The 23,634-nt window shown below is 48.7% G+C and overlaps 1 protein-coding gene across 1 annotated transcript in view; it reads right to left on the reverse strand.

Annotated features, from left to right (window-relative positions):
* The window catches only part of RFTN2 (raftlin family member 2), a 38,076-nt gene extending 14,949 nt beyond the window's left edge, over positions 1–23,127 (reverse strand). Inside the window, exons 1-5 of the mRNA XM_070421771.1 lie at positions 22,491–23,127; positions 14,211–14,394; positions 12,389–12,503; positions 8,593–8,866; positions 6,049–6,252 (exon numbers count right to left, since the gene is read on the reverse strand). Coding sequence (XP_070277872.1) covers positions 6,049–6,252; positions 8,593–8,866; positions 12,389–12,503; positions 14,211–14,394; positions 22,491–22,629 — 916 coding nt within the window. The 5' untranslated portion in view covers positions 22,630–23,127. The remainder of the gene's footprint in view (positions 1–6,048; positions 6,253–8,592; positions 8,867–12,388; positions 12,504–14,210; positions 14,395–22,490) is intronic.
* Between the last annotated feature and the right edge of the window lie 507 nt (positions 23,128–23,634).

Genomic DNA, 23,634 nt, shown 5'->3' on the forward strand with positions numbered 1-23,634 from the left:
TTGTGGCTCCATCAGCAACACCCTCCTCCTCTCTGACGGTTACATTTTTGTTGCGAAGATCAAGACAGTTTTATGCGTCAGCCCGTTAAAATCAAACTGTGAACACGAAAATGATGATAACCAAAACAAGATAAAGTAATATCCTACTACACGGAGAGGCCAGCCGATTGCCTAAGCCCAAGGAGCACCCGGAAAGACACTGCACCTCGAATCGTGGTTTCTGGTCTGCAGGTTGTCTGCATGTCAGTTCTACTCTTGAGGCAAACAACACCAGCACTATTAACCCTTGACATGTACAGGTGGGATAGTAACAGGAATGTGAGGCAAGATGACGTCAAAAATGCAAACACGGAACAATGCTTTACTTCAATGGTGCTTGAAAAAAAAAATGAATGGTGACAGGAAGGTCCTAAACAGAAGTCATTGTCGAAAGGACGCCTGCTGGGCAGGAAGTTTCCAGGGAGACCTTTTCTTGAATGGCTGACAATGACCATCTGGCCAGAGCTAAACTGACTTTATGGATGTTCTTTTGTCTCCAATTTTGCAATCGGAGACAGTTTTCCCACGGTCACATGTGGGTTGAACAATGTGGTTTTCATGTGGCGCAGTGTCACCTCCACGTTGGCCTGGCTGACAGGTCCAAGAAACAAAGGCCTGCGAAGCTTTCAGTGCTCTGCTAAACTTCAATACCAACGAGGCAAGAATGCTTTCCGTGTAATTTGTAGTTTTAGTTTTTATGAACAGGCTTCTCCACCGTAAGAGGAAGTCATGGTGCCATCATTCACACATCGCTGACAGTTAAGACAGCCTGCCATGAAGAACTTATGCTGTTCCGAGTGGTGTCCAGGAAAGTTTAACTCGTTGGAAATGGTTTTCTTTTTTAAAATATATTTTATTGATTTTTCACAGAGAGGAAAGGAGAAGGATAGAGAGTTAGAAATATCGATGAGAGAGAAACATCGATCAGCTGCCTCCTGCACACCCCCTACTGGGGATGTGCCTGCAACCAAGGTACATGCCCTTGACCGGAATCGAACCTGGGACCTTTCAGTCTGCAGGCCGACGCTCTATCCACTGAGCCAAACCGGTTAGGGCGGAAATGGTTTTCTAAGGACAGCAGATGCCTATTTCCTTTTAAATGTACCTGACTTTTGTCACACCAAAGTGACCAGAAGAATCAAGTCTCTTTCTTTTTTCAAATATATTTTTATTGATTTCAGTGAGGAAGGGAGGAAAGAGAGATAGAAACATCAATGATGAGAGAGAATCATTGATCGGCTGCCTCCTGCACACCCCCTACTGGAGATTGAGCCCACAACCCAGGCACGTGCCCTTGACCGGAATAGAACCCGGGACCCTTTAGTCCTCAGGCCAATGCTCTATCCACTGAGCCAAAGCTAAGTCCTTTCTGATTGTAAGTTCAGGGCATCACTAACCACCATAAAAAATGGCTATGTCCTAAGTCCTTTAGTTAGAACGGGGACATGAATTTTAAAAATAATGATATACTTTGACAACAATGTAGTTATTTACGATCTGCTTCCTCGGGGATTCTGTGACGTGAGAACCGTAGGTTTTTGTGGCTCTGCCTCTGTCTTCTTGTTCTTGGTACCAGGGTTCCCATACTTGTACGTTTCTTTTAGTTTGAGAGAGAGAACGGGGCCCAGATGTGCCAAGACCCGGGGCGCCGCCTGCTGCCGAGCAGCTGTCTCCACTTGGGCCGTGTGCCCGGCAGTATTACCATCTTCTCCGTGTGCCTGATATGAAAAGGCACAAAGCCCTGACCCGCCGCTTCTCAAAAAACAACAACACACTTTTATAAGCCCAGTGCCACCCGTAGCAACGGAAAGTACACTGTATGGATGGAGGGTGGGCTCCAGGCGCAGTCCGAAGTGGATGGAAACCTGGCGTCTTTTCCCGCATGTCCATATGGTTTAAGGAAACGGGGCCCCCTCTGCCCCCCTGAGGTGGGGACACGCGGGAGGAGGTTCACCTGTGAACTCTGTACCCCCTGGCACAGGCCACACCCCCAGGGGCCCCGGGCCCTGGGTGGAGAAGCACACGCTTAAAGGGTCCCAGGGAAGAGGTTACGTGTCGGGACAGGATCTGACACATTCGGTTCAGCTAGAGGTCGATGCCACATCTGGCCGGACGGGAACATTCCACGGCCGTCTTTTCGGTGCACGCGGTCACTGTGGGCCTTAACCTGAGGGCGGTGGGCCCAGGGCAGGGGCGGTGGCGGGCAAGCCCACGGGGACTGTGTTTCCTTCAGGAGCTCTGTCTCCAGAAGGAGTGCCAGCCTGCCTCTGCCCTCACCCCACCGCCCCTCCCTGCCGTCTTGGCAGCAGCTCTCACGCCTACTCCCGCCCAGCCCCTCTGTGACCCCCTTCACAGGAGGAGCCAGAGAGGCTCTTTCAGAAATGCACCTCAGGCCAGACTCCTCCTTTCCAGGTTCAATGGATGACTTGGAATAAAAGTCCTGACCGGATGGCAAATGCCTAAGAGCACCCACTCCGCGCTGGGACCCCCGTGTCTAGCTGTGTGAGGGGCACACGCAGAGCTCTGTGCCTCAGTTTCCTCATCTGTAAGAGGGGAGCAAGCAGACCTAGCTCATAGCGCTGCTGTGGGAGGGACCTGAGTTAGTGAGTGGGAAGTGCTGAGAGCAGTGCTGGCACACAGTAGGCACGTAGTAGGTACGCACCGTCAGCCCTCATGGCCTTGGTTGTGTGGTAGACTCTGTGAGGAGGGGCTGTGCTCACCTCTCCCACCCCGTGTGCGCCATTCTCCCCAGCAACAGGCCTCCCCAGCTCCTCTCTCCCGCCCTAGAGCTCGCTCCCTCCCAGCCTTCCCTCTAGTGGGCGGTTACAGACTCCTGACACCTCCACGGGGCTCTGCCCTGCACTCTGGTCACCACCCCTGCCGGGCCCCATTACAGCCCTTTGCTCGATTAGGAAAGTCAGGCTCTTTGTTTGGACATGGTCCCTGCTGGACGCCACCGGCCGGCTCCGCGAGAGCAGGGAGGGCGTCCCTGTCCTCATCATCGTGAGCCCGGGGCCCGGCACACATGTATGTGAAGTGAGTAAATCCACGTGGCAGTGTCTTTACCCCCCTCCTCGTCCTGACACATCCCCCCGATTCCACGCGAGCCTTTCCACAGGGCGCAGGGGGCACTGGGTTCCGAGGGAGGCCAACAGGATCCATCCAGACGGAGCTGTAGCCTGAAGGTGCGGGTGGTGCTAAAGCTGGGAGGAGGCTGTGCTCTGAGGACGCTGGGGCTGGTGGAGAGTGTGTGTGTGTGTGTGTGTGTGTGTGTGTGTGTGTGTGTGTGTGTGTCGGGGGGGGGGGGGTACCAGTCGGCAAAGCTGCTGTCTCACCCCATGGCGGCTGCCTGCAGAGCCTCTGCTCCGGAGGACCAAGCGTCTGTGTCTGTGCACAGTGGTTGGTTCTCCTGGGTCCATCTGGGGTGTTACCCCACCGGTGTCCCCCCCAGAGTGCGCGGTGGCCCAGCCGAGGACGCTGGCAGAGCCCGCAGCGCTGGGCCTGGGTGCAGGGCCCAGGCAGTGGCCGCAGGGATGGCAAGGGGCCCCCATGCACCTCCGGAGGTGGGGGGGCTTTCCCGAGAGGAGGCGTGGAGGTTGGGGAGGGCTCGGGAGAGGCCTGGCAACCCCGCCAGCCTCCCACCACCTGCCCGCAGGGGAACCTTGTGAAGTTCCCGGTCCCTCTCTGACTGGAGGAAGGAGTTCATGAAATGCCAGCTGTGGGGGGACATTTCTGTTCCTGAGCCATGTCTGCTTTGCACCTTGTTCCTGTGGTGGGCTGATTCCTGACAGTATCTTGGAAGAGGGTGGAAGCGGATGAAGGAAAGGTGCCCTGTCCCGGGGCTCCCCTGTCACCCCAACAAAGCCACCAGCCCAGCCCTGCTCCCTCCTGCCCTGCTGCTCAGAGCCACACAGGCCCTGGTCCTTGGTCACCACCCCCTGCAGCTCTGGCTGCTCCCAGCAAGTCAGGGTGACACGGCCAGGGGCTGGAGGGGGTGGGGGGTGGGTGGAAAATGTCCTTCCACCCCCACCCCAGGATCTCTAAATAGCCTGGGAGCTCTAAGAACAAAAGCCCCCCCTCCCCCCCAGCCTCTCACTGGCAACTGCTGTGGCTAATTTTATGCTCATGGGCAAGTGCCTGAAAGAGACGTGAAAGGAGTCTTTCTCATTTTTCCCGCAGCCGTTAGTCACAACCCCAAATCTGAAATGGCTCCAACTGAGACTCTTTGGAGGGAAAGAGAAGGAAAGCGAAGGGGGGAGGGAGGGAGAGGGGGCGAGGGGGGACAGAAATATGAAGCATGACGGACCCCCAAGTAGGAGAGCTGCGCTCAGAGCACTGTGACTGCCCAGGACCAGCGTCGGGAAAGAAACTTAGCCTCAGACCGTGACCACCCAGGGCGAGCGGGCGCTGGGGGTCCCTGTGCACACGCTGTAGCTTATGGAATTCTCACAACGATCAAGTGGGAGTATTTTTTAAGTTTTCATTAGTTGATTTAAGTACAGTTGGCATACAATCTTATACGGGTTATGTTAGTTTCGGGTATGCAATACAGCGATTGGACGTAGTTTATGTCTTCCAGTGTGATCACCCCCCCCAATTCTAGTGACCATCTGACCCCGCGCAAACTCATCACAGTGTTATGACCATTTCCCCTTCACTTTTCCCCTCCCCACTCCCTTCTGGTAGCCTTCCCTTCGGTCTCTGTTTCTGTGAGTTAAAGTAAGACTATTTTTATCCCCCTTAGAAGAAACGGGGCTCGACTATCTTCTTCAGATCCCACAGCTAATAAGTAGAGAGCATCGCACAGCTAATCAGGAGAGGAGATCGGATTTAAACCCGGTCTGTCTGATCTTAAAGCCCATGCTCTTCCTCTTAGACCAACTTGGAAGAAGTTTCCAAGAACCAAAAAATCTTCCTTGAGCAGCTGCTCTGCCCAGCGCTCTGCAGGCAGCCGCACTTCTGGGGCTGCCGTGGGCTCGGGCCTGAATCCTGGTTGCTGGTTAGAAGGGTCCACTGGAACATGTGACTCTCGATAATTGAAAATATTCATCCAAAGTCTTCAGTTGTATCAGTGAAGTTATCACTGCACTGATTTAATGATAATAAGGTATATTGAGATCTCATCTTATTTACTTTTTCATTCTTTTCTCTAACCTTATTGAGTTAGAGTCCCCAGTTATTCTGTTTTTCATTTTAAAAAATGTTGTTTTTATTGATTTTAGAAAGAGAGGAAGGAAGAGGAAGAGAGAGAGAGAAACATTGATGAGAGAGAAACATCAACATTGATCGGCTGCCTCCTGCACACCTCCCTGCTGGGGATCGTGTGCCCTGACCGGAATCGAACTGTGACCTCCTGGTGCTAGGTCGGCACTCAACCACTGAGCCACATGGGCTGGCCTCTTCTGGTTTTCATGGCCTCCATCCTTCCGTGTTTCCAGCTTCCTTAATGTCTATTTTTCTTTTCTTTTAGCGCTAATCTCTTTTTAAAAACACTTCCCCTTGAAAGTCATTTTTGGGGTTTTGTTTGTTTCTTTGTTGTTTTTGTGATGTAAATGGATGACTACAGATCCCTTCGTAACTAAAAGAGGAAGGCTAGAGACAGATGAACGATGGGGGAAGGCAGACAGGAACATCAGATCAATATCATTTTCTGAAGCAAAAGTTATTTCTCAAGACAAAGTATAGAAAGAATCAGGTAGGTAGTGTCCACATTGGGATAGTGTCATCCGTCTGGATAGTAATCCTCAAATGCGTCGTCAGCCCCCGGTTGGGCTGTTGGAGGTCTGTCTAGTCCTGACAGTTACAACCCAACAGCAAACATGTGTTAACTTCTCCCACCGGGATGGTGAAGCTTTCACATTAAAGCGACAGAGCCGTGTACGGACTGGAATCTCTGTCCTCAGGAACGACAGCTGTCCTTTTAGCCACAGATCTTGAGAGGCAAACACATCTCCACCCACTCTAACATAAGGTCAGTTTTTAAAGACATTCTCACAACTGGAAACTTACCTCTAGGGGTTTCCCAGCACACAAAAGAGCCAATTAAAGACAAGCCTTGCTTATAGTAGAAAGTCGTTAACTCCAGCCAATCAGCATCAAGTGTGCTAATGACGGGTCCTTTCCTCGTGACTTTCATGGACAGGACGCCCTCCTGGTAGGTCCAGCCGGCGGACTCATCATCAAACACGTTGAAGACTATATACAACTTGTTATCTGAGGATAGGCATTCAGAAAGAAGAAAGAGGGAAGAGCTATAATTTCACTGAAAAGATTCTTAAAATATTTTTTATTAATCACGAGCTATTTCAAGCACATAACAAGCATCCTATATAATAAAAGGCTAATATGCAAATAGACCGAATGTCAGAACGACCGGTGGCTATGACGTGCACTGACCACCAGGGGGCAGATGCTCAGCGCAGGAGCTGCCCTCTGGTGGTCAGTGCACTCCCACAGGGGGAGCGCCGCTCAGGCAGAAGCCGGGCTCACGGCTGGCGCATGCCGTGGTGGTGGCGGGACCCTTTCCCACCTTCAAGGCAGGTGAATATCCCCTGAGGGCTCCTGGACTGCGAGAGGGCGCAGGCCAGGCTGAGGGACCCCTCCCAGTGCACGAAATTTCGTGCACCGGGCCTCTAGTAGAGAATAACAAAATTACCTACCACTCAACTTTATCAAATCTTAACATTGTTCCGTGTTTGCTTCAGACTTTTTTTTAAGGGGTTGAGAGACGGATATAGTTGAGGCTCACTATGTAATCTTCCCTTATCCCATGCTCCAGAAATAGCTACTACAATGAACTTGGTGTTTATCACTCTCATGCAAGCTTTTATTCTTTTAATATAGATTTATATGCCCACAGATGATATACAATGTTTTACAGTTAAAAAACTTCTAAAATATGGCATCATGCTATACATGCCAATCTTTAAATTGATTTTCTTGTTCAATATTATGCTTTTGCAGTATAGTTAACACTTCATAGATCTTAGTCATTTAGTTCACACAGTATTCCAGTCTACTGATCTCTATTGGTGGACATATACACTGCTTCCAAATTTTTGTTACTACAATTATTACTCATGTCTCCTTGGACACGTGTGGGAGCCACCCTAGAACACGTACTCAGACATGGAATTGCTGGGTCGTGTCTTATCCTTTACTGTAAGCTGGCAAATTCTTCCTTTGGGCGGCCGACGGACCCACATCCGTGACTGTTTTAGAAAGTCTCCCACCGCGTGCGGTACAGACACAAGGACTTGGGTATGTGTGTTGTGTGCGTTTTTCTGGGTTGAGTCTCATGAATTTCATCCGATTCTCTAAGAGGTGTTTTGTAGGTACCTGCTCTCCCACCCCTCTCAGTGGAGAGGCCCGCAACCAAGGTACGTGCCCTTGGCCGGAATCGAACCTGGGACCCTTCGGTCTGTAGGCTGATGCTCTATCCACTGAGCACACCGACCAGGGCTCTAATCTGCTTTTTAAAACATGCCTGGGAAGGTGCCAGAAAACGTTGAACAGTCCAAAAACAGAGTCTCCGTTTCTCCAAAAGACTTGCCAGTTGGCCGAGAACAATAAAACGATGGTTTACAGATATTTTAGGATGCGGGCACCATTGTTACAGATATTTTAGGATGCGGGCACCATTGTTACAGATATTTTAGGATGCGGGCACCATTGTTACAGATATTTTAGGATGCGGGCACCATTGTTACAGATATTTTAGGATGCGGGCACCATTGTTACAGATATTTTAGGATGCGGGCACCATTGTTACAGATATTTTAGGATGCGGGCACCATTGTTACAGATATTTTAGGATGCGGGCACCATTGTTACAGATATTTTAGGATGCGGGCACCATTGTTACAGTAATTGTTTCACCATGACGTGCCATTTTCACATTCTAAGTGATGATCAAAGAAAGGGATGAGCTTCAAGGGTGGACGCCATCCACGCAATGGGAAAGGCCCCAACGAAAATTCTCACACGCTGCTGACAAGGACACACGCAAGTCAGAGCAGCTTTCCTCAGAGAACCGCTCTCTCCACTCACAGGCACAGCCTCGCTTCCCAGGGAGCTGGTGAGGGACTAACTGGAAAGCGGTGTTCAACACACAGTGCCCTTATGTGGGTGGCACTGTCAGACCCCGCCAGAGACGGCTGTTTGGAAAACTGTCCACCTTACTTCTGACTGTAATAATTTTAAAGAATAAGACGAGTTTATATTTGTTTATGTCGTCCCCGTAACCTTTAGAAACTTACTTTGCCTACAAAACTTACTTTGTTAGCCCTGGACAGCGTGGCTCAGTGGTTGGAGCACTGGCCCTCGCCTGCAGGGTTGTGGGTTCGATCTCTGGCCCTGGTTGGGGCCCATGCAAGAGGCAACCAATCAATGTGCCTCTCTCACATCAATGTTTCTCTCTCTCTAAAAAAAAAAAAAAAAAAAAAAATCAATGGGAAAAATATTCTTAGGTGAGAATTAACAACAAAAACCAGCAACCTATTTTGCTAAGTTTAACCTAACAGATGTCCTGTCTCTACTCCTCTGGTCTATTACCTTCTCCCCTTGTTGCCTCGGAGGACCTGGGGCTGCCGTGTGGCTCCCTTTGGCACGGCCCGCTCTCGGGGTGGAGTTCTCCCTCCGCCCCGCTCTCCGAGGGCTGCCCGCCGAGGGGGCCTTCACTCCAGCTTCTCCCGTTGTCCTCGTAGGAGTGACGCCCCGGCAAGGCGGGCTCTCCGTCTCCGTTCAGGTCGGTCCCGTTACAGAACGGCGCAGAATGCTGGGCTAGGAGTCCCACAAACCTCCGTCCTCGCTTAGAAGCTTCATTGATCTGAGGTTTCAAAAGAGACGGTGGGACAACATAGGAATTTCATGTCAACTGATTGCCAAGTAATCAATTTCCTGTAGGCTCATTAAGGAAATTAGCACAGGGAATGCATTTGCTGGTGACTAAAGACTTATTCATTAACAAACCAGCAACCTGTGATAGAGCGCTACTCCCGGAGACTGCCACACTGTGAACGTGACTTCTTCAAACAGTTCAGGCAGTTTAGAAAGGATGCAAGCAGGAGTCCCGTTTTTCTTTAAAAGGTTACTCTTTGGAAAGAACTCGTCATTCCATAGCATGATTTCTGCAGACCTGTTAACCATGGTCTCTCTAATTGAGGCAAAATGAAGAACTATTCTGAGAAATCCTCAAAAATAACATTACCAAACACATCTTAATGAATACAGAAGACATTCATTAAAAAACAAAAAAATATACAGTTGTTCAAAAATAACATTTGACAACTCATTGTTTGATGTGGGAAGAAAAATGTTAACAGGCAGATTCTTGACCACGTGTGTGCGATGCATAAACCCAGTTCACACTCCCTGCCTGAGGCAGCTTTCTGACTGCGTGTACCCTGGTGCCACTGCCGCCCTCCTGGGCCAAGGAACACGCTTAGATTCCTCTGTCAGGGCAAGAACGGGGCCAGAAACCCGTGGCATGACCCCAGTGACACATTCAGACACGAGTGGCCGTTTCAAAGCACTTCTCCTTCCTCTGCCTGCGCTTCATTTCTCTGTTCCTTTTATTTTTTAAAAATATATTTTATTGATTTTTTACAGAGAGGAAGGGAGAGGGAGAGTTAGAAACATCGATGAGAGAGAAACATCGATCAGCTGCCTCCTGCACACCCGCTACTGGGGATGTGCCTGCAACCAAGGTACATGCCCTTGACCGGAATCGAACCTGGGACCCTTCAGTCCACAGGCCGACGTTCTGCAGGGGGGGGGGACACACGGTACAGTGACCGCCAGTGCTTTCTCGAGTCTTACATGCTGATTTGGGTGAAAAAGTGAAGAAACCTTTTCCTATTACTAGAAAGTTTCATCTGGAAAAGTCTGGTAACAAATAGACTCTGTTAATTAGTGTTTTCCATTTTTAAGTTGGAAGATTGATGTTTTCCAATGTTATTTTTATTTTAAAATCCTGGGAAAAAAACACTTGTGAACCTACTTTTAAAAACAGAGCAAACATTGATATAATGTTAAAATGACTTAAAATCTAGCTGTTCAACAACCAACTCTTTATACACGGCGGCCGTTCAAAGCTGACGCCTGGCGTTCATCGTTCATCCACTGCTCCCGTGCGCACACGGGGGCGATGCTCCATGTCCCATGCGCGTTTCCTGAAGCGACTCTCTTTCTGAACTAACCGTTACTCTAATTGCTGGAATAACAGCACTTTCCTGTTGAAGTGGGTCTCTAACTGTCTCCAGGAAGTCAGATGCAAAACAAGAGCTCTGCCGGTGATCCATTAAGACTGAGCTAGTCGTTACATTCTTGTTTTCAAAAGAAATTTTCTGGAGTGGATTTATCCCCAGAAAAAAAACAGTTCCCAGAATAGTAGTAGTAAACAGCATGTGTACGTCATTTATAAAAGTCTAGTCCCCCAGCCTGTTCCTGAAAAGCCTTATTGAGTGCTGGTGACTTACACAGAAGTGGGGACGTCAGCGGCAGCTGTCCCTGGCTGTGCACAAGCCACGGTTGGTCGTACACACGGTCACTCACAGCCTAGGCACAGGCATAGGAACAGTGAGCAAGTCCCACCGTTTCTTCCTTGAAAGGAAATGTCTTGGTTTTTTGGTTCTATTCATGTAAATAAAAGCTACAATCTTACAAGTATGTCAATGCAACACAAAATAAAACTTCAGTGTAAAACCCCATCAGTTTAGAATACTTATCAGTGTAAGTTTTTTTTCTTGATTTTAATCAACATACATAGTATTTAATTTTTAAGTTTCAATTAGGTTATACTGTATAGACTGACGGTCAATATAGTTGCCACGCTCAGGACCCATAAATGTTCCATTGTATTGATGGGCCACTGCCTCCTTCTCAGTTTGCCAGTTATTGAGAACTTGGCCCCTTATTCGCTATTTGTTAAAATATTTTTGTATAGAAATGACTTTCCCCCTTCTCCATGAATCTCTTGGGATAGATTCCTACAGGGGAAATTATTGAGTCACAAAATAAAACAGGATTTATAATTTTTATTACCAAACTAATATTCAGGAACACTGTACTAAGTTATTACAATGCCAGTTGCAATATATGGATTTTTCTTAAAGCTCACCCAGCACCGGATCTCACAGTTTCAGTGTAACTTCTCAGTGAACCCTGGTGTGGCGGTTACTCTCAGCTTTGACACTTACACTAAAAATGATTGGGTAGGCTGAACTGTTGGCCAAATGCCTCTTTGTGACTGTTTCCTTCTGTATCTGCTGTTCATGGATTCTGTGTGTCCATTCAAGACTGGACGCCGCTTTAATGCATTTTACTCACTTCATCTAGATTCTGAAACCAGGTTCCCAGAGGACACTTGCTGCAGCGTTCATCTGGATTCTTTAAGCTTAGTTTTAAGCTTAGCTTTCCTAGTATTTGCTATATCTATATATGAAATTCAAAGTCCTCAATCTATACTAATAATAGCCTAGGTGGTCGTCACGCCCTCACGCACCACGCCCTAATGTTGTCACAAGATGGCCGTCATAAGATGGCCATCACAAGATGGCCATGCGCACAGGGAGGCAGGGCCCAACAGAGGAGGCAGGTCGTGGCAGGGGAGGGCAGTTGGGGGGGGCCCCCCCCCCCCCCCCCGATCAGGCCAGCAGGGGAGCAGTTAGGCATCAATCAGGCCAGCAGGGGAGCCATTAGAGGACAATCAAGCTGGCAGGCAGAAGCGGTTAGGGGATAATCAAGCAGGCAGGCGAGAGGTTAGGAGCCAGCAGTCCCGGATTGTGAGAGGGATGTCCGACGGTGATCCCCCCCCTGTGGGATCAGGCCTAAACCAGCAGTTGGACATCCCCCAAGGGGTCCCAGATTGGAGAGGGTGCAGGCTGGGCTGAGGGACACCCCCTGTGCACAAATTTCATGCACTGGGCCTCTAGTCTATTTGTAATTGACTACATCTACTCTTTCATTTTCTTTCAGAATTTTTATACTTAAAAATGACCTCTTTATCTCATTGGAAACATGTGGCATGTGCTGCCTACAGAACAGCTGCCCACGTTCCCCATGGCACTTGCTAAGTAATGTTGCTCCCCCTTTTAGTTCCTCAGGTTTGTTATGAAACTTCTATGTGTATAAGTTTATTTCTGGCATTTCCATCTGTTTCATTGGCCTCCATGTCTGTTTTTATACATAAAAAAGTATAATACGTTTTTTAACTCTGCACAATTTGGTATATGGTAGAATAAGTCACCTATTATTTCCCTGTTCTTTTTCAAACAAGAAAGGAAATTGATGGAGAAGAAATACCAATGACGTCTCAATATCCCATGGAAAAAATGTATACATTTAGTACCTTTTCGATCAGTTCTTTTGCTACGTCATTTGCTTGCGTCTCAGACATTAGAGGACATTCCTCAATCACCAGCCGTGGGCGTCTCTGTCCGCTGGGTGCTGCTGAGAGCTTCGGGCTGCAACAGAGAATAGTTCAGGGTCAGAAGCCCGAAGCCGATTGCCGAGTTTAAGCGGATTTGCTCACGTGAAAATGCATGAGCAACAAGTAAGGTCCAAGCAATCATTTCTTTGCTTTGTCATTTCAAGCCTAATGGTTGTCTTCTTGGGCAAAAACACCAGAAAAACACAGTCACTTTTATTCATTTAAATTTATTCATATATTAATTTCCAATTCAATATAGAAGAAAAGTTTCGTGACTGTTGTTTTAACAAATATTCTGAGCAGTGAGTTGGGATGACTAGTAGACCTGTTATTGTACAAAAGCACAAGTGAAAATCTTATTCAAACGCAGATCAATATTGTCCTGTGTTTTTCCTGTTTCTTTTCTCTGAGTTTTCCCCCTTATTTGGTCCTCGCCTTGTGAGGGCACCACTGAGTCTATTTTAAGCAATGCTAAACGAGAGAAATACTGTATACATGGTTAGTAAGGTTTGTAAGTAGGAAACGTGCTCCTACTGTGTGGTAAGTGGCGTGTTTATTTGGGCATGCCCGACGAGGCTGCCGCCTGCGTGCGCCCCCTCGGACACGCATCAGGGGGCAGTTACTCAGTGAGGACAGTGTCCCTTAGAAGCACACCTAGAACAGTTTTTAAATGTTTACTTTCTTCAATTTTCCTGTTTTCCCTCTTTTCTTCTTATTTCATTTTTTCTTCTCTGCTTAGCCCTTTCATAGTTAAGGTGGTTGATTATTAGTCTATTCCTAGAAAGAGAAAACACAGGTTTTACCTTGGTCTTTGAGATGGTTTTGGTATAGTTGAAGGGTGGTTTAAAAAAATGGAATGCTAATCAAAGAAAATGGGTCTGGTTATTTTCATCGCTGGAAGGAGCAACAGTCTTTGAAAACGTTCAAACTTACAAGCTAGTCTGGCAAACAATGGTTGCAGTATTGTTTGGGAAAGTAACTATTTCAAAAAGTTTAAAAAATAAAATAAATGGCTTTTACCTCCTATTTTTTTTTTAAAAGCTGACAAGCCCAGCTGGTGTGGCTCAGTGGTTGAGTGTTAACCTATGAACCAGAATTCCTGGTCAGGGCACATGCCTGGGCCGCGGGCTTGGTCCCCACTGTGGGGCGTGTAGGAGGCAGCTGATCAATGATTCTCTCTCATCGTTGATGTTCTTGCTCTCTCCCCCTCCCTTCCTCCCTGAAATCAAGAATATATATATATATATATATATATATATATATATATATATATTTTTGATAAGAGCTCTATCCAGTTTGTAAGAATGTGGCATGTAGGCCTTTGGGAAGTAACCGTTTTAGAAGGGAGACGGTGTCTGTGCCCTGTAACAGAACAACGCAGGGCAGTTAAAAATGCTCAGAGAGAGTCCCCCGTCCAGCCTCGGAGGACTTGGAGCTGCGGCTACCCTGTCGGCTTTCATGTGCGTCTCCAGGCTGCTTCCCTTCCCTTTGTCACGGACTTCCTCACCTGGGACCTGTTGGTCTGCAGGCTCTAGTCTAGACTCAGAGGCCTCGAAGGGAGGAAATGTAAGCTTCCTTCCCCAACCCGGGTTAACCACTAGGAAACGTGCCTTAAACCCAAACCCCTACTGATCCTTCATTTCTATCACGTTGTTCAAACTTTCTGTTCTTTCAGCCAAAGAGAACTGCCCGTTAGCAGCTTCTCACTCAGTGTGACCGCCTCCTTGGGCAGCAGGCTCACCTTAATTTCAGGCGCCACAGCACCACCCTGTACAGGTGGCTGGCGGGCAGGGGCCTCCGCTGGCGCACAGGCTGAAGGACAGGGTGAACCGCCCCGACAACGTAGCCTTTCCGATAGTACTCGTCCACTTTTGTTACTATGTCTGGAATGGAGCTGATCTTGATGACTTCCGGGTTTGGTGACGCTGAAATAGCAAATGCAAAGAGAAATTTGCCCACACATGAAATTGAATTATATATTACTTCTATCTATGTGTGATAGTACTAATGAGTAGGAAACATATATTTTCCAAATTTATTTCAGAAAAAAGCAACAGTAACTTTATGAGCTGGTAGATATAGAATTATTAGCAATATGTCTTTTTTGTTGTCGTTAATCCTCATCGGAGGATATTTTTTCCATTGATTTTTAGAGAGTGGAGGGGGAGAGAGAGAAACACCAACGTGAGAGAGACACCTTGATTGGTTGCCTCCCACATGCACCCCAACCTGGGGGCCAGGGATGGAGCCTGCAACCAAGGTACATGCCCTTGACTAGGAATCAAACCTGAGACCCTTCGGTCCAAAGGCTGATGCTCTAACCACTGGAGCAACCGGGCCAGGGCATTAATATGACTTCAGGTAAAAAAATAATGCCTTAGCTGGTTTTTTTTTTTCCAATTAAGCAACTTTATTTCTTAGGATTTTATTTGACTATATTTCCATTTATAGATATCAAAGACATAGACACAAGAGAAACAATATTAAGTTGAAGAGCCAACTGTTTTTATAATTCTGAACAAGATGAGATGCATAATTCTTTTTTTTAAAAATATATTTTATTGATTTTTCACAGAGAGAAAGGGAGAGAGATAGAGTCAGAAACATCAATGAGAGAGAAACATCTATCAGCCGCCCAGGCACATGCCCTTGACCGGAATCGAACCTGGGACCCCTCAGTCCACAGGCCGACGCTCTATCCACTGAGCCAAACCGGTTTTGGTGAGATGCATAATTCTTAAGAATAAAATTCATACACATCTAAAATTAAGAATGGGAGAAATAGTATTTGTTACGCAAGAATTGTCTTTTCTAATTACACTTCTAAAGCACCGTATTCGCTTTGTTTTTTAATCTTCACCTGAGGATATGTTTTTATTGATTTTATAGAGTGGGGAGAGAGAGAGAGAGAAAGAGAGAGAGAGAGAGAGAGAGAGAGAGATTAGTTGCCTCCCATACATGCCCTGACTGGGCAAGAACCCAAAACCTAGGCACGTGCCCTGACCAGGAATCGAACCCACAACCTTTCAGTGTATGACGCTCCAACCAACCGGGCCCCCTCACCAGGGTTAAACCACCGTGTTTTGTTTCTCTGGGAAACTAAAACCATGGTTTCTTAAGGCACTTATATAAATGGTTGAGTAAAGGAATTGAAAAAGTAAAGGAATCCAGAAGTTCCTTTTAAGAAGTAAGAATTCCAAATGCACAGGAAGTTTAAATGTAAAACTGCATGCCCCTCAGGCCTCCCTCTGAAGCTGGGCAAGTCTGTCGGAACGACAAGGCGGTACAGGCGGTGCAGCAGTTAGTCCGAGGAAAAGGGTGTGTTACTGGGACAAGGTTCTTGTGTCCCAGCAGGCTTACTCTACAAAACAGCGCTCCGTAACGACATTTCCCACTTCCTGGAGAACAATCAGGAACTAATACCTAGAAGTAGACCTGCAGTTTGAGTGCCTCTCGAGTAAGAAAACATCTGAAATGAACTCCGGGTGTGGGCAGGGCAGTGCTGGCGGCTGGCCTCCCTCAGCGTGGTCGATGGCGTCCAGCAGAAACCGCTGCTAATGGCCTGAGGACAGGGAGGAGGCTGAGGGGCAGACAAGGAGGAAGGCCGAGAGGACATCCCCTCCTCGCACATTAACATCCAGGCCCTGGGACAGAAATGCACCCCCGGCGGGTGTTCGTGCCAACTTCTCACACGAGAGGACGGCTCTCAGTAGAGCAGCCGTGTGAACCAGGATGGGCCCGTTTCCTCCAGTGCCATCCTCTCTTGGATGGGAACGGATCTATTCAGAATACGCTTCTTCCTCGCCGTGAATAGGAAGAAAGCCGGCACGGCCCTGGACTTTGAAGCAACAGCTGGGCTTCATTGTGAAGTGACCCAGTTCTGCCTGCTGTGTGGCCGTCGCTCTGTGAGTCATTGGTTTTACCATGTTCCAGTATTTTCATTCCCAGCCCTGAGTTCCAAACAAAGGAACTGAAAAACCAAGAAACAGAACAAACTGTTAAGACTAGGAAACAAACATTAACCTCAACGTCTCTTTAGAACTGTATACACAGTTTTAAAGCAAAGTTCAGGTTTTAGGGCGTCTCATGGCTCATTGTAGAAAGTGGAGACGCGTCCGCAGGGCACGGAAGACTCCCCATCGTCTGGCCTCCGCCTGTGCTCAATATATTTTTATTGATTTCAGAGAGGAAGGGAAAGGGAGAGAGAGAGAAACATCAATGATGAGAGAGAATCATTGATGGGCTGCCTCCTGCACACCCCACACTGGGGATCGAGCCCACAACCCGGGCGTGTGCCCTGATCGGGAATCTAAGGTAACTTCCTGTTTCATAGGTCGATGCTCACCCACTGAGCCATGCCCGCCGGGCCCCTTATGTTTTCAATGCAAGCTGCCATTTTTGTAGTCGCTCATTAACATATTTAACTGAAGCAATATAACTGCAGTTCTAAAATACCCTAAAACTCTCTTGAGCTCTGTGGTTCATTAGTACAGGCAGATACAAGACCAGATTCTGACCATTTGAACCTCTGGCTGCCTCCCTGTGTGCTGCTCCCATCCATCTGCTTCACCAGGAGTTCCCAGACAGAACCTAACGTTTTCTCTGATTGCTGAGTCTGTACATCGTGTCTTTCAGCCTTGCTTGCCTTAACCACGCTTCCTACTCAGTCTTTTTTAAAAAATATGTTTTTATTGATTTTGTTTTTTTTTTGGAGAAAGGCAGAGGGAAAGAAAGAAACTTCGATATAACAGCAAAGCATCCATCAGCTGCCTTCTGCACACCCCCTACCGGGGATCAAGCCTACAGCTCAGGCCTGTGCCCTGACTAAGAATCGAACCAGCAACCTTTTGGTGCGCAGGATAACACCCAACCAACCAACGGAGCCACACCGGCCAGAGCGACTCAGTCTTTTTTATAACCTTTTAAAACATTTTGGGTGGGGGTAGATATGTACCATACCAAAAAAAAAAAAAAAATGCACAAAGCATACTTAAAACTGCCACCACCTGGGCCACCACCATCTATTCAAAGACCAGAAAACGGGGCACTCCAGCCGCTCCCCATTTCACCCTTCCCAACAACAACCCCCTCTCCCTCCCTGCGCTCCTTGAGCGCGGATGGTCATCCTTCCTTGCTATTCTTTCTAGTTGACTATTGAGTATGCAGCCTGGAACACTATTGTTCAGTTCTGCTAATTATCTGAGCTTTACAGACGTGGAATCATACGGTGTGTACTTTTGTGTCTGTCTGCTTCCACTCAGCGTGATGTTCCTGAGATTCACCTGGTGTAGCTTGTGTCATTGCAGGTCGCTCCTCGCCATTGCAGCATAGCGGAGGTCGGCAGAGCACTGCCCTCGGCCTGCTTGGTTACATGAGCTGTATTTGCACAACAAGGCCAGAGACGAGTGGTTGTGACCCAGACCACATGGCTTGCAAAGCCCACAAGACTTCCTGTCTGGCCCTTTGCAGAAAACGTTTGCCGGCTTCTGCAGGGTGGCGTTCCGTTGTGTGAGTCTACTGCGGTTTATGTGTCCTGCCTCTTGTTCCTGGATTTCTGAGTTGTTCACACTTGGGTTGTTACAAAGGACGCTTCTATGCACACTCTTGGATGTGCCTCGGGGTGCCCACGTGCCCACGTTTCTGTTGGGTGTATGCTCAGCTAACTAGGTGACGCCAAAGCATTTGTCCACAGGGTCGCACTGACTTACCGACACCTGCAGTTAGCAGTCTTTACAGTCCGGTCATTTTGCATGATGTGTAGTGGTATCTCACCGTGCTTTTAACATGCATTTTTCTCATGACTAACAAGGTTGAGCACAGTTTCGTGTATCTGTTGACCATTTGGATTTTCTGTTTTATGAACCACCTGCCCACATTCCTTGGCCATTTTCTGTTGGGTTATCTTTTCCTTCCTGGTAATGTTTGTAGTTATATTTATACATTCTGGACACAAACCCTTGCCTACACCCCACTCATCCTTTAATCTCTGATCAGGTGGCACTTCTTTAAAGGGTCCTCCACTCAGGGGGTGCTCGCCTTTCTGCTTCCGTGGCCCTCATGCCTCTAGCACGTTCCTCGGCCACCCCCGTGCAACATGCCTGCAATGAAACTGCCCATTCACCGCCCGCGACTCCTTGGGACGCCCCTGCTGCTGTAAGAGGCACCGCTATTCCCACAGTTACTCAGGCTCAGAACCGGGAAGTCATCCTGGATTCCTCATTCTTTATGTCCCTTCATGTCTGCCAGCCACAGGCTCCGTTCCTCCTTCCCAATGTCAGTGACATTTGCCCCTTGCATCCCACCCTGTTGCCGCCCCTCACGTGCAGATCCGTGTTGATTAGCCTTGACCCCGGCAAGCAGTCTCCTAACTGCGCTCCCTCCCTCCCACCTCTCCCTCTCGCAACCCCATATGGATCTTCTGAAAACATGCCTCTGTGTCTATCAATTACTTGTTCAAAGCTTCACAGCTACCGATTCCCCGTAGAACCAAGGAATCGCACCTTAGGCAAGTCAGGGCGTCTTCACAGAAGACATACATCATATGTGTTTACTGCTGTCACCAGGTTTGATAAGACAAGGTGGGGTTCTTGTTCTAATAAAAAGGAAGCAAGCTAGTGGCCAGCAACGTTTTACTTAATGTTCTACATAAACCTACTGAATTACATCTTACATAGTTTACCGAGGAACCTGCCACCTGTCCTGTGGGCTTTTAGCATTGCAGAAACTCTTTTTAGCCATAAAGCTATCCTTCGGGCTTTATCACTTAGACTAGAGGCCCGGTACATGACATTCGTGCACTTGGCGGGGGGTGGGGGGGGATGTCCCTCAGCCTGACCTGCGCCCTCTCACAGCCTGGGAGCCCTTGGGAAATGTCTAAGCCAGCAGTCGGATATCTTTAGTGCTGCCGCAGAGGCGGGACAGGCTCCCACCACCGCCACTGCACTCGCCAGCCGTGAGCCCAGCTTCTGGCTGAGCAGCACTCCCCCTGTGGGAGCACACTGACCACCAGGGGCCAGCTCCTGCATTGAGTGTCTGCCCCCTGGTGGTCAGTGCATATCATAGCAACTGGTCATCCCACCATTTGGTCAATTTGCATATTAGCCTTTTATTATATAGGATTGTTTTCTAGGATTGGACAGGGAGGTAAGCTAACCTGTTGGATAATTTGCAGAGTTAATTTAACTTTTCATTAATAAAGCATATCTAACACACTCCTATAAACATACTCACACACTCTGATACACATACACATATAGGTTAGACCAGTGGTCGGCAAACTGCGGCTTGCAAGCCACATGCGGCTCTTTGGCCCCTCGAGTGTGGCCACGAAGTTTCAATTGCACTGTACGTGCATGCCCGCACGTGGTATTTTGTGGAAGAGCCACACTCAAGGGGCCGCAGTTTGCCGACCACTGGGTTAGACAGTAAACCAGAACACTGATCACAAAAGTGCACTGAAACCTCACCAGTGCCGCTGGTGGACCTGGCATAACAGGAGGTATAAGACTAGTTACCTTTGTATCAAGTGCTCACTCAAGTGCCAGGAACCTGTTCAAGTCAATGATCTTTCACCCTTAGCATGTCTCTATCGTGTCAGCACCATCAGAGCCCCCGTTTTACAGATGAGGGGACTGAGGCAGAGCGACGTTTAGATTTGCCACAGCGAGTGAGTGTCAGCGCCTGCCTTCAGAACCTAGGAGGGGGACTTCAGAGTCTTATATGCTTAATTCCGATGACATTATTTCTCCCATAGAGATGGAAATAATGGTTCAAAAAAAAAAAAAAAAAAAAAAAAAGACCAAGTATGGGGTGGGGGGAGAGAGAGAGATGTGCCTGAATGGGAAAGAAATAAGTTGTTCACGAAATCACAGCCCCATAACAGGGCCCTGGGCATTTCTCCTCCTCTCGCCCCACCGGGACTTCACTCTGTCTGTGGCCTGTGTTTGGAAAAGCAGAGGAAGACAAGGTAGGAGACAGGCTGATCGCGAGCGCACAGCGGTCGGCAGCCCGTGGTGCCTCCTGAAAGCCTGCTCACTGCGCAGTGGCCTCGGCACGTCCTCCTGATGGGAACCCCAGGGCAGTCGCCGGTGCCAAGTGCAGGGCAAAGGCTCCCCCACCCCGCCCTGACTCACGTCTCTGAGCACTGCGGTGGCAGGTGGAGGTCGGAGGAGAGAGAAGAAGGTGGTTTGTGGAGCTGGGCTTCTGAGTCAAAGTCAAGAACAAAACATGTAGGACAACATGGAGAGAACGGGGACACCGGGAGACGGGGTGCCGGGACCAAATAGGAACCAGGTGCAGCTCGAAGGCATGTGCCGCTTGGTGTGAACATTTGCAAACCATGCCCACACTTACCTCTGTCTACAGAGTAACAATTGCTACCTCCTCCAAACCCCTAGTGTGGAAGCAGGAATTACATTCCTTCCACAGACAGGACTTCCTGCCCTAACAAAACCAGAGCGACTTCGGAAAAGCGCTGTCGATGTTTCTGATTTAAGGATGACGGCATTTACACAAGTTGGCCCGAGATGTTTAACATTTGGGGAGGAAATCAGGAAAGAACTCCAAGTGACTCTCAGCCCTGCGATGCCATGGGGGGTCGTGCAGCAAACCTTCAAGCGCGGCCCAAGATGGCCCTGCTCTGGCCTGCAGTTTATGAACAGACAAGGGTTTACGTTCAAGGGGAGAACATGTTTGTGTCCTGTGGGTCTACAGAAACGAGTCCTAAGAAGTCATCCACAGGGAAGGGTCTGGGGAGAAAACAGCACCGCATCATGGAAATTTCCTCCAGTCATGGTCTTTGGAAAAGCATGGACAAAATTCATCTGATGGTTACTTCCTTGCTCACCATTATCTTAATCGACTGTTAACTTTCCTGGTGAAAAAGGAAGTGAGGAATGCTGACATTCCTTCCTCCTGTGGCCTTGGCCTCGGGTGGGAGTGGACGTGCGGCCGCGGAGAAGCAGACGTGGGTGCTGCGTGCGCCCCTGGAAGGCGCTGGCTGGCCGCCGGCTCAGTTTTTGACAAAGAAAAATGGGCTGCCCTGCCTCTCGCACAAAGATGCTCTGTTCAGGGCAGCCGAGAAGCGCCGAGTCCGCGGGGCTGTTGAAAAGACATGAAGCAAATGCCCAACGGGACCCTATGCCCAGCACAAACTTCCCACCCACCCGTACAGTGTGTGGCTTTTTCAAATTAAAAGTATAACTTTGTGAGAGGAGCTTAAAGCAGGGACATCTGGGAATCCCAGCGGCAGGCAGGACACGCTAGCGTCCCCGGTTAGTCTCCCATCGTTAGAGAGACGGTGCAGTTTGAAGCCTGGGGTTTGCAGAGGCCGATGTACAGACCCCTGCGTTCCAGAATGGAGCGAGGCCAAGCGTCTGTGCGGTCCGGCCACCTCCCTCCTTCCTGGGGCTGCCATCTGGGCTTGTTTATTTGTGTCCCAACTTTCTGGAACAGGGAGGTGCTCTGTGAGGGATGGGGCACCGAGCCTCACAGAAAAGGCTGTCTGTTCTCCCTTTTTACTGTGTGCTCACGCTCCAACTTTACTTTGGTCAAAAGACCCAGTAACTAGCACCATCACAACATGTAACTCAACTGGGGACCGCAGAGTTGGCTCAGCAAAGCTCCCCCACCAGATGCCAGGAACCTTCCCCACAGCTACCTTCTTGTGCCTTTCGGATCTTTCAAAACTCGCTGTCATTCAGGCCCTAGCTGTTTGGCCTGGAAAGCAAACCTGTTTCATGGATCCTTTTACATAAAAGCATTGGATTTAAGAATGAAAAAAAATAGTTCTAAGCAGTTCTCCTAACTTTATAAAGCACGTATGTTACAAAAACAACAACAGAGCAAACAAAATAATCTTTCCATATGTAATTAAGAGACAAAGCATTCTTGTCAGAGTGCTTATACAATCCGATGAGGAAGAACACGTCAAACATCACCATCCGACACTTACATAAAACCCCCAGTAGCCCCTCATCTCTGAAACATTTCACGGAGCGAATACAATAGGAGGAAAAAGTACCTTGTAGAGTAAAATCCAGCAACACATATTCGTAGGCAACTTCTGTCTTTGTCTCCACTTGCGGTCTCTTCAGGGTGGAGAATATCTTCCCAGGGCTGCTGTCCTCGGGGTCGTCCAGCTTCCGGAGCCCGCACCCCATGGCAACCCCCTCAGGAGCTACTCTGCGGGGCAGCGCGGGTCCCGCCGCTCCGGCTGCAGAGGGGCAGCTGCGGACCTCGCGGCGGTGGCTTTTCCAGCCAAAGCGGAGATGCTCAGGGAGAAAACATCCGCGTCCGGGGAGAGGAGCCGCGGACCTGTCCTATCCATGTTTCTGCGCCGCCGCCGGGCCCGTCATGACTGGGCGGCGGGCGGAGGCTGGGCCGGGTCCCGGGGCGCGCGGCTGCCCAGCCCCGCGGAGGTTTCCATGCCACGTCGGTTCCAGCCCCTGCGCCCTGCGCCCTGCGCCCTGCGCCCTGCGGCCGCCCGGCTTTGTCTGCTCGGGGCTGGATGGGGGAAGAGGTGTCCCGAACGGAAACCAGAGGCCAGAGCGCAGAGCGGGTGGGAACAGTTACAGGCGAGGATCCCTGCAGCCACAGGGCATGCGATTCTTTTTTTTTTTTTTTCTCTTTTCCCCTCTTTCCTGTGCCCACCCCCTCCTTCCTCCCCGCTACTACCAAGAAGGGAGAGAGAGAGAGAGAGAGAGAGAGAGAGAGAAGGGATGAAAGAAATGGATTCTCAACATGTTTGGAAACAAAAATCCTTTCCAGAACGGAAGTCAGCTTTATGAGGAAACTTTTCTGGAGTCTAAAAGCAGAAAAGTAAAGTTTTTATTTTTTTTAAACACACACAAACACTTTAGCACTTTTGAGGATTTCTTCCGATATGAAGGTTCTTTTTATGCTGGAAAAATTATATACTAATTAAAACTGCCAAATAGAAAATAGAACGATATTGAGATATTTTCATAACAAGACTATTTGATCGCAAAGGGGAGACAGGTATGTGGATAATTAGTTTTCCCAACATCCTTAAAGTTTAAAATCCTCTGCTATTAGACGGCCCATGGTGGTAACTAACAACACTGGGCAGGTCCCCCAGAATCTGTAATGAGAAAACCCCCCCACACAGCAAGACTGACAACGACTCATTCAGTCTTACAAACTAC

Source organism: Myotis yumanensis, unplaced genomic scaffold (genome assembly GCF_028538775.1).
Source record: "Myotis yumanensis isolate MYYU_CA2020_CCGP unplaced genomic scaffold, mMyoYum1.0.hap1 SCAF_8, whole genome shotgun sequence".
NCBI classification, from domain to species: Eukaryota; Metazoa; Chordata; class Mammalia; order Chiroptera; family Vespertilionidae; genus Myotis; species Myotis yumanensis.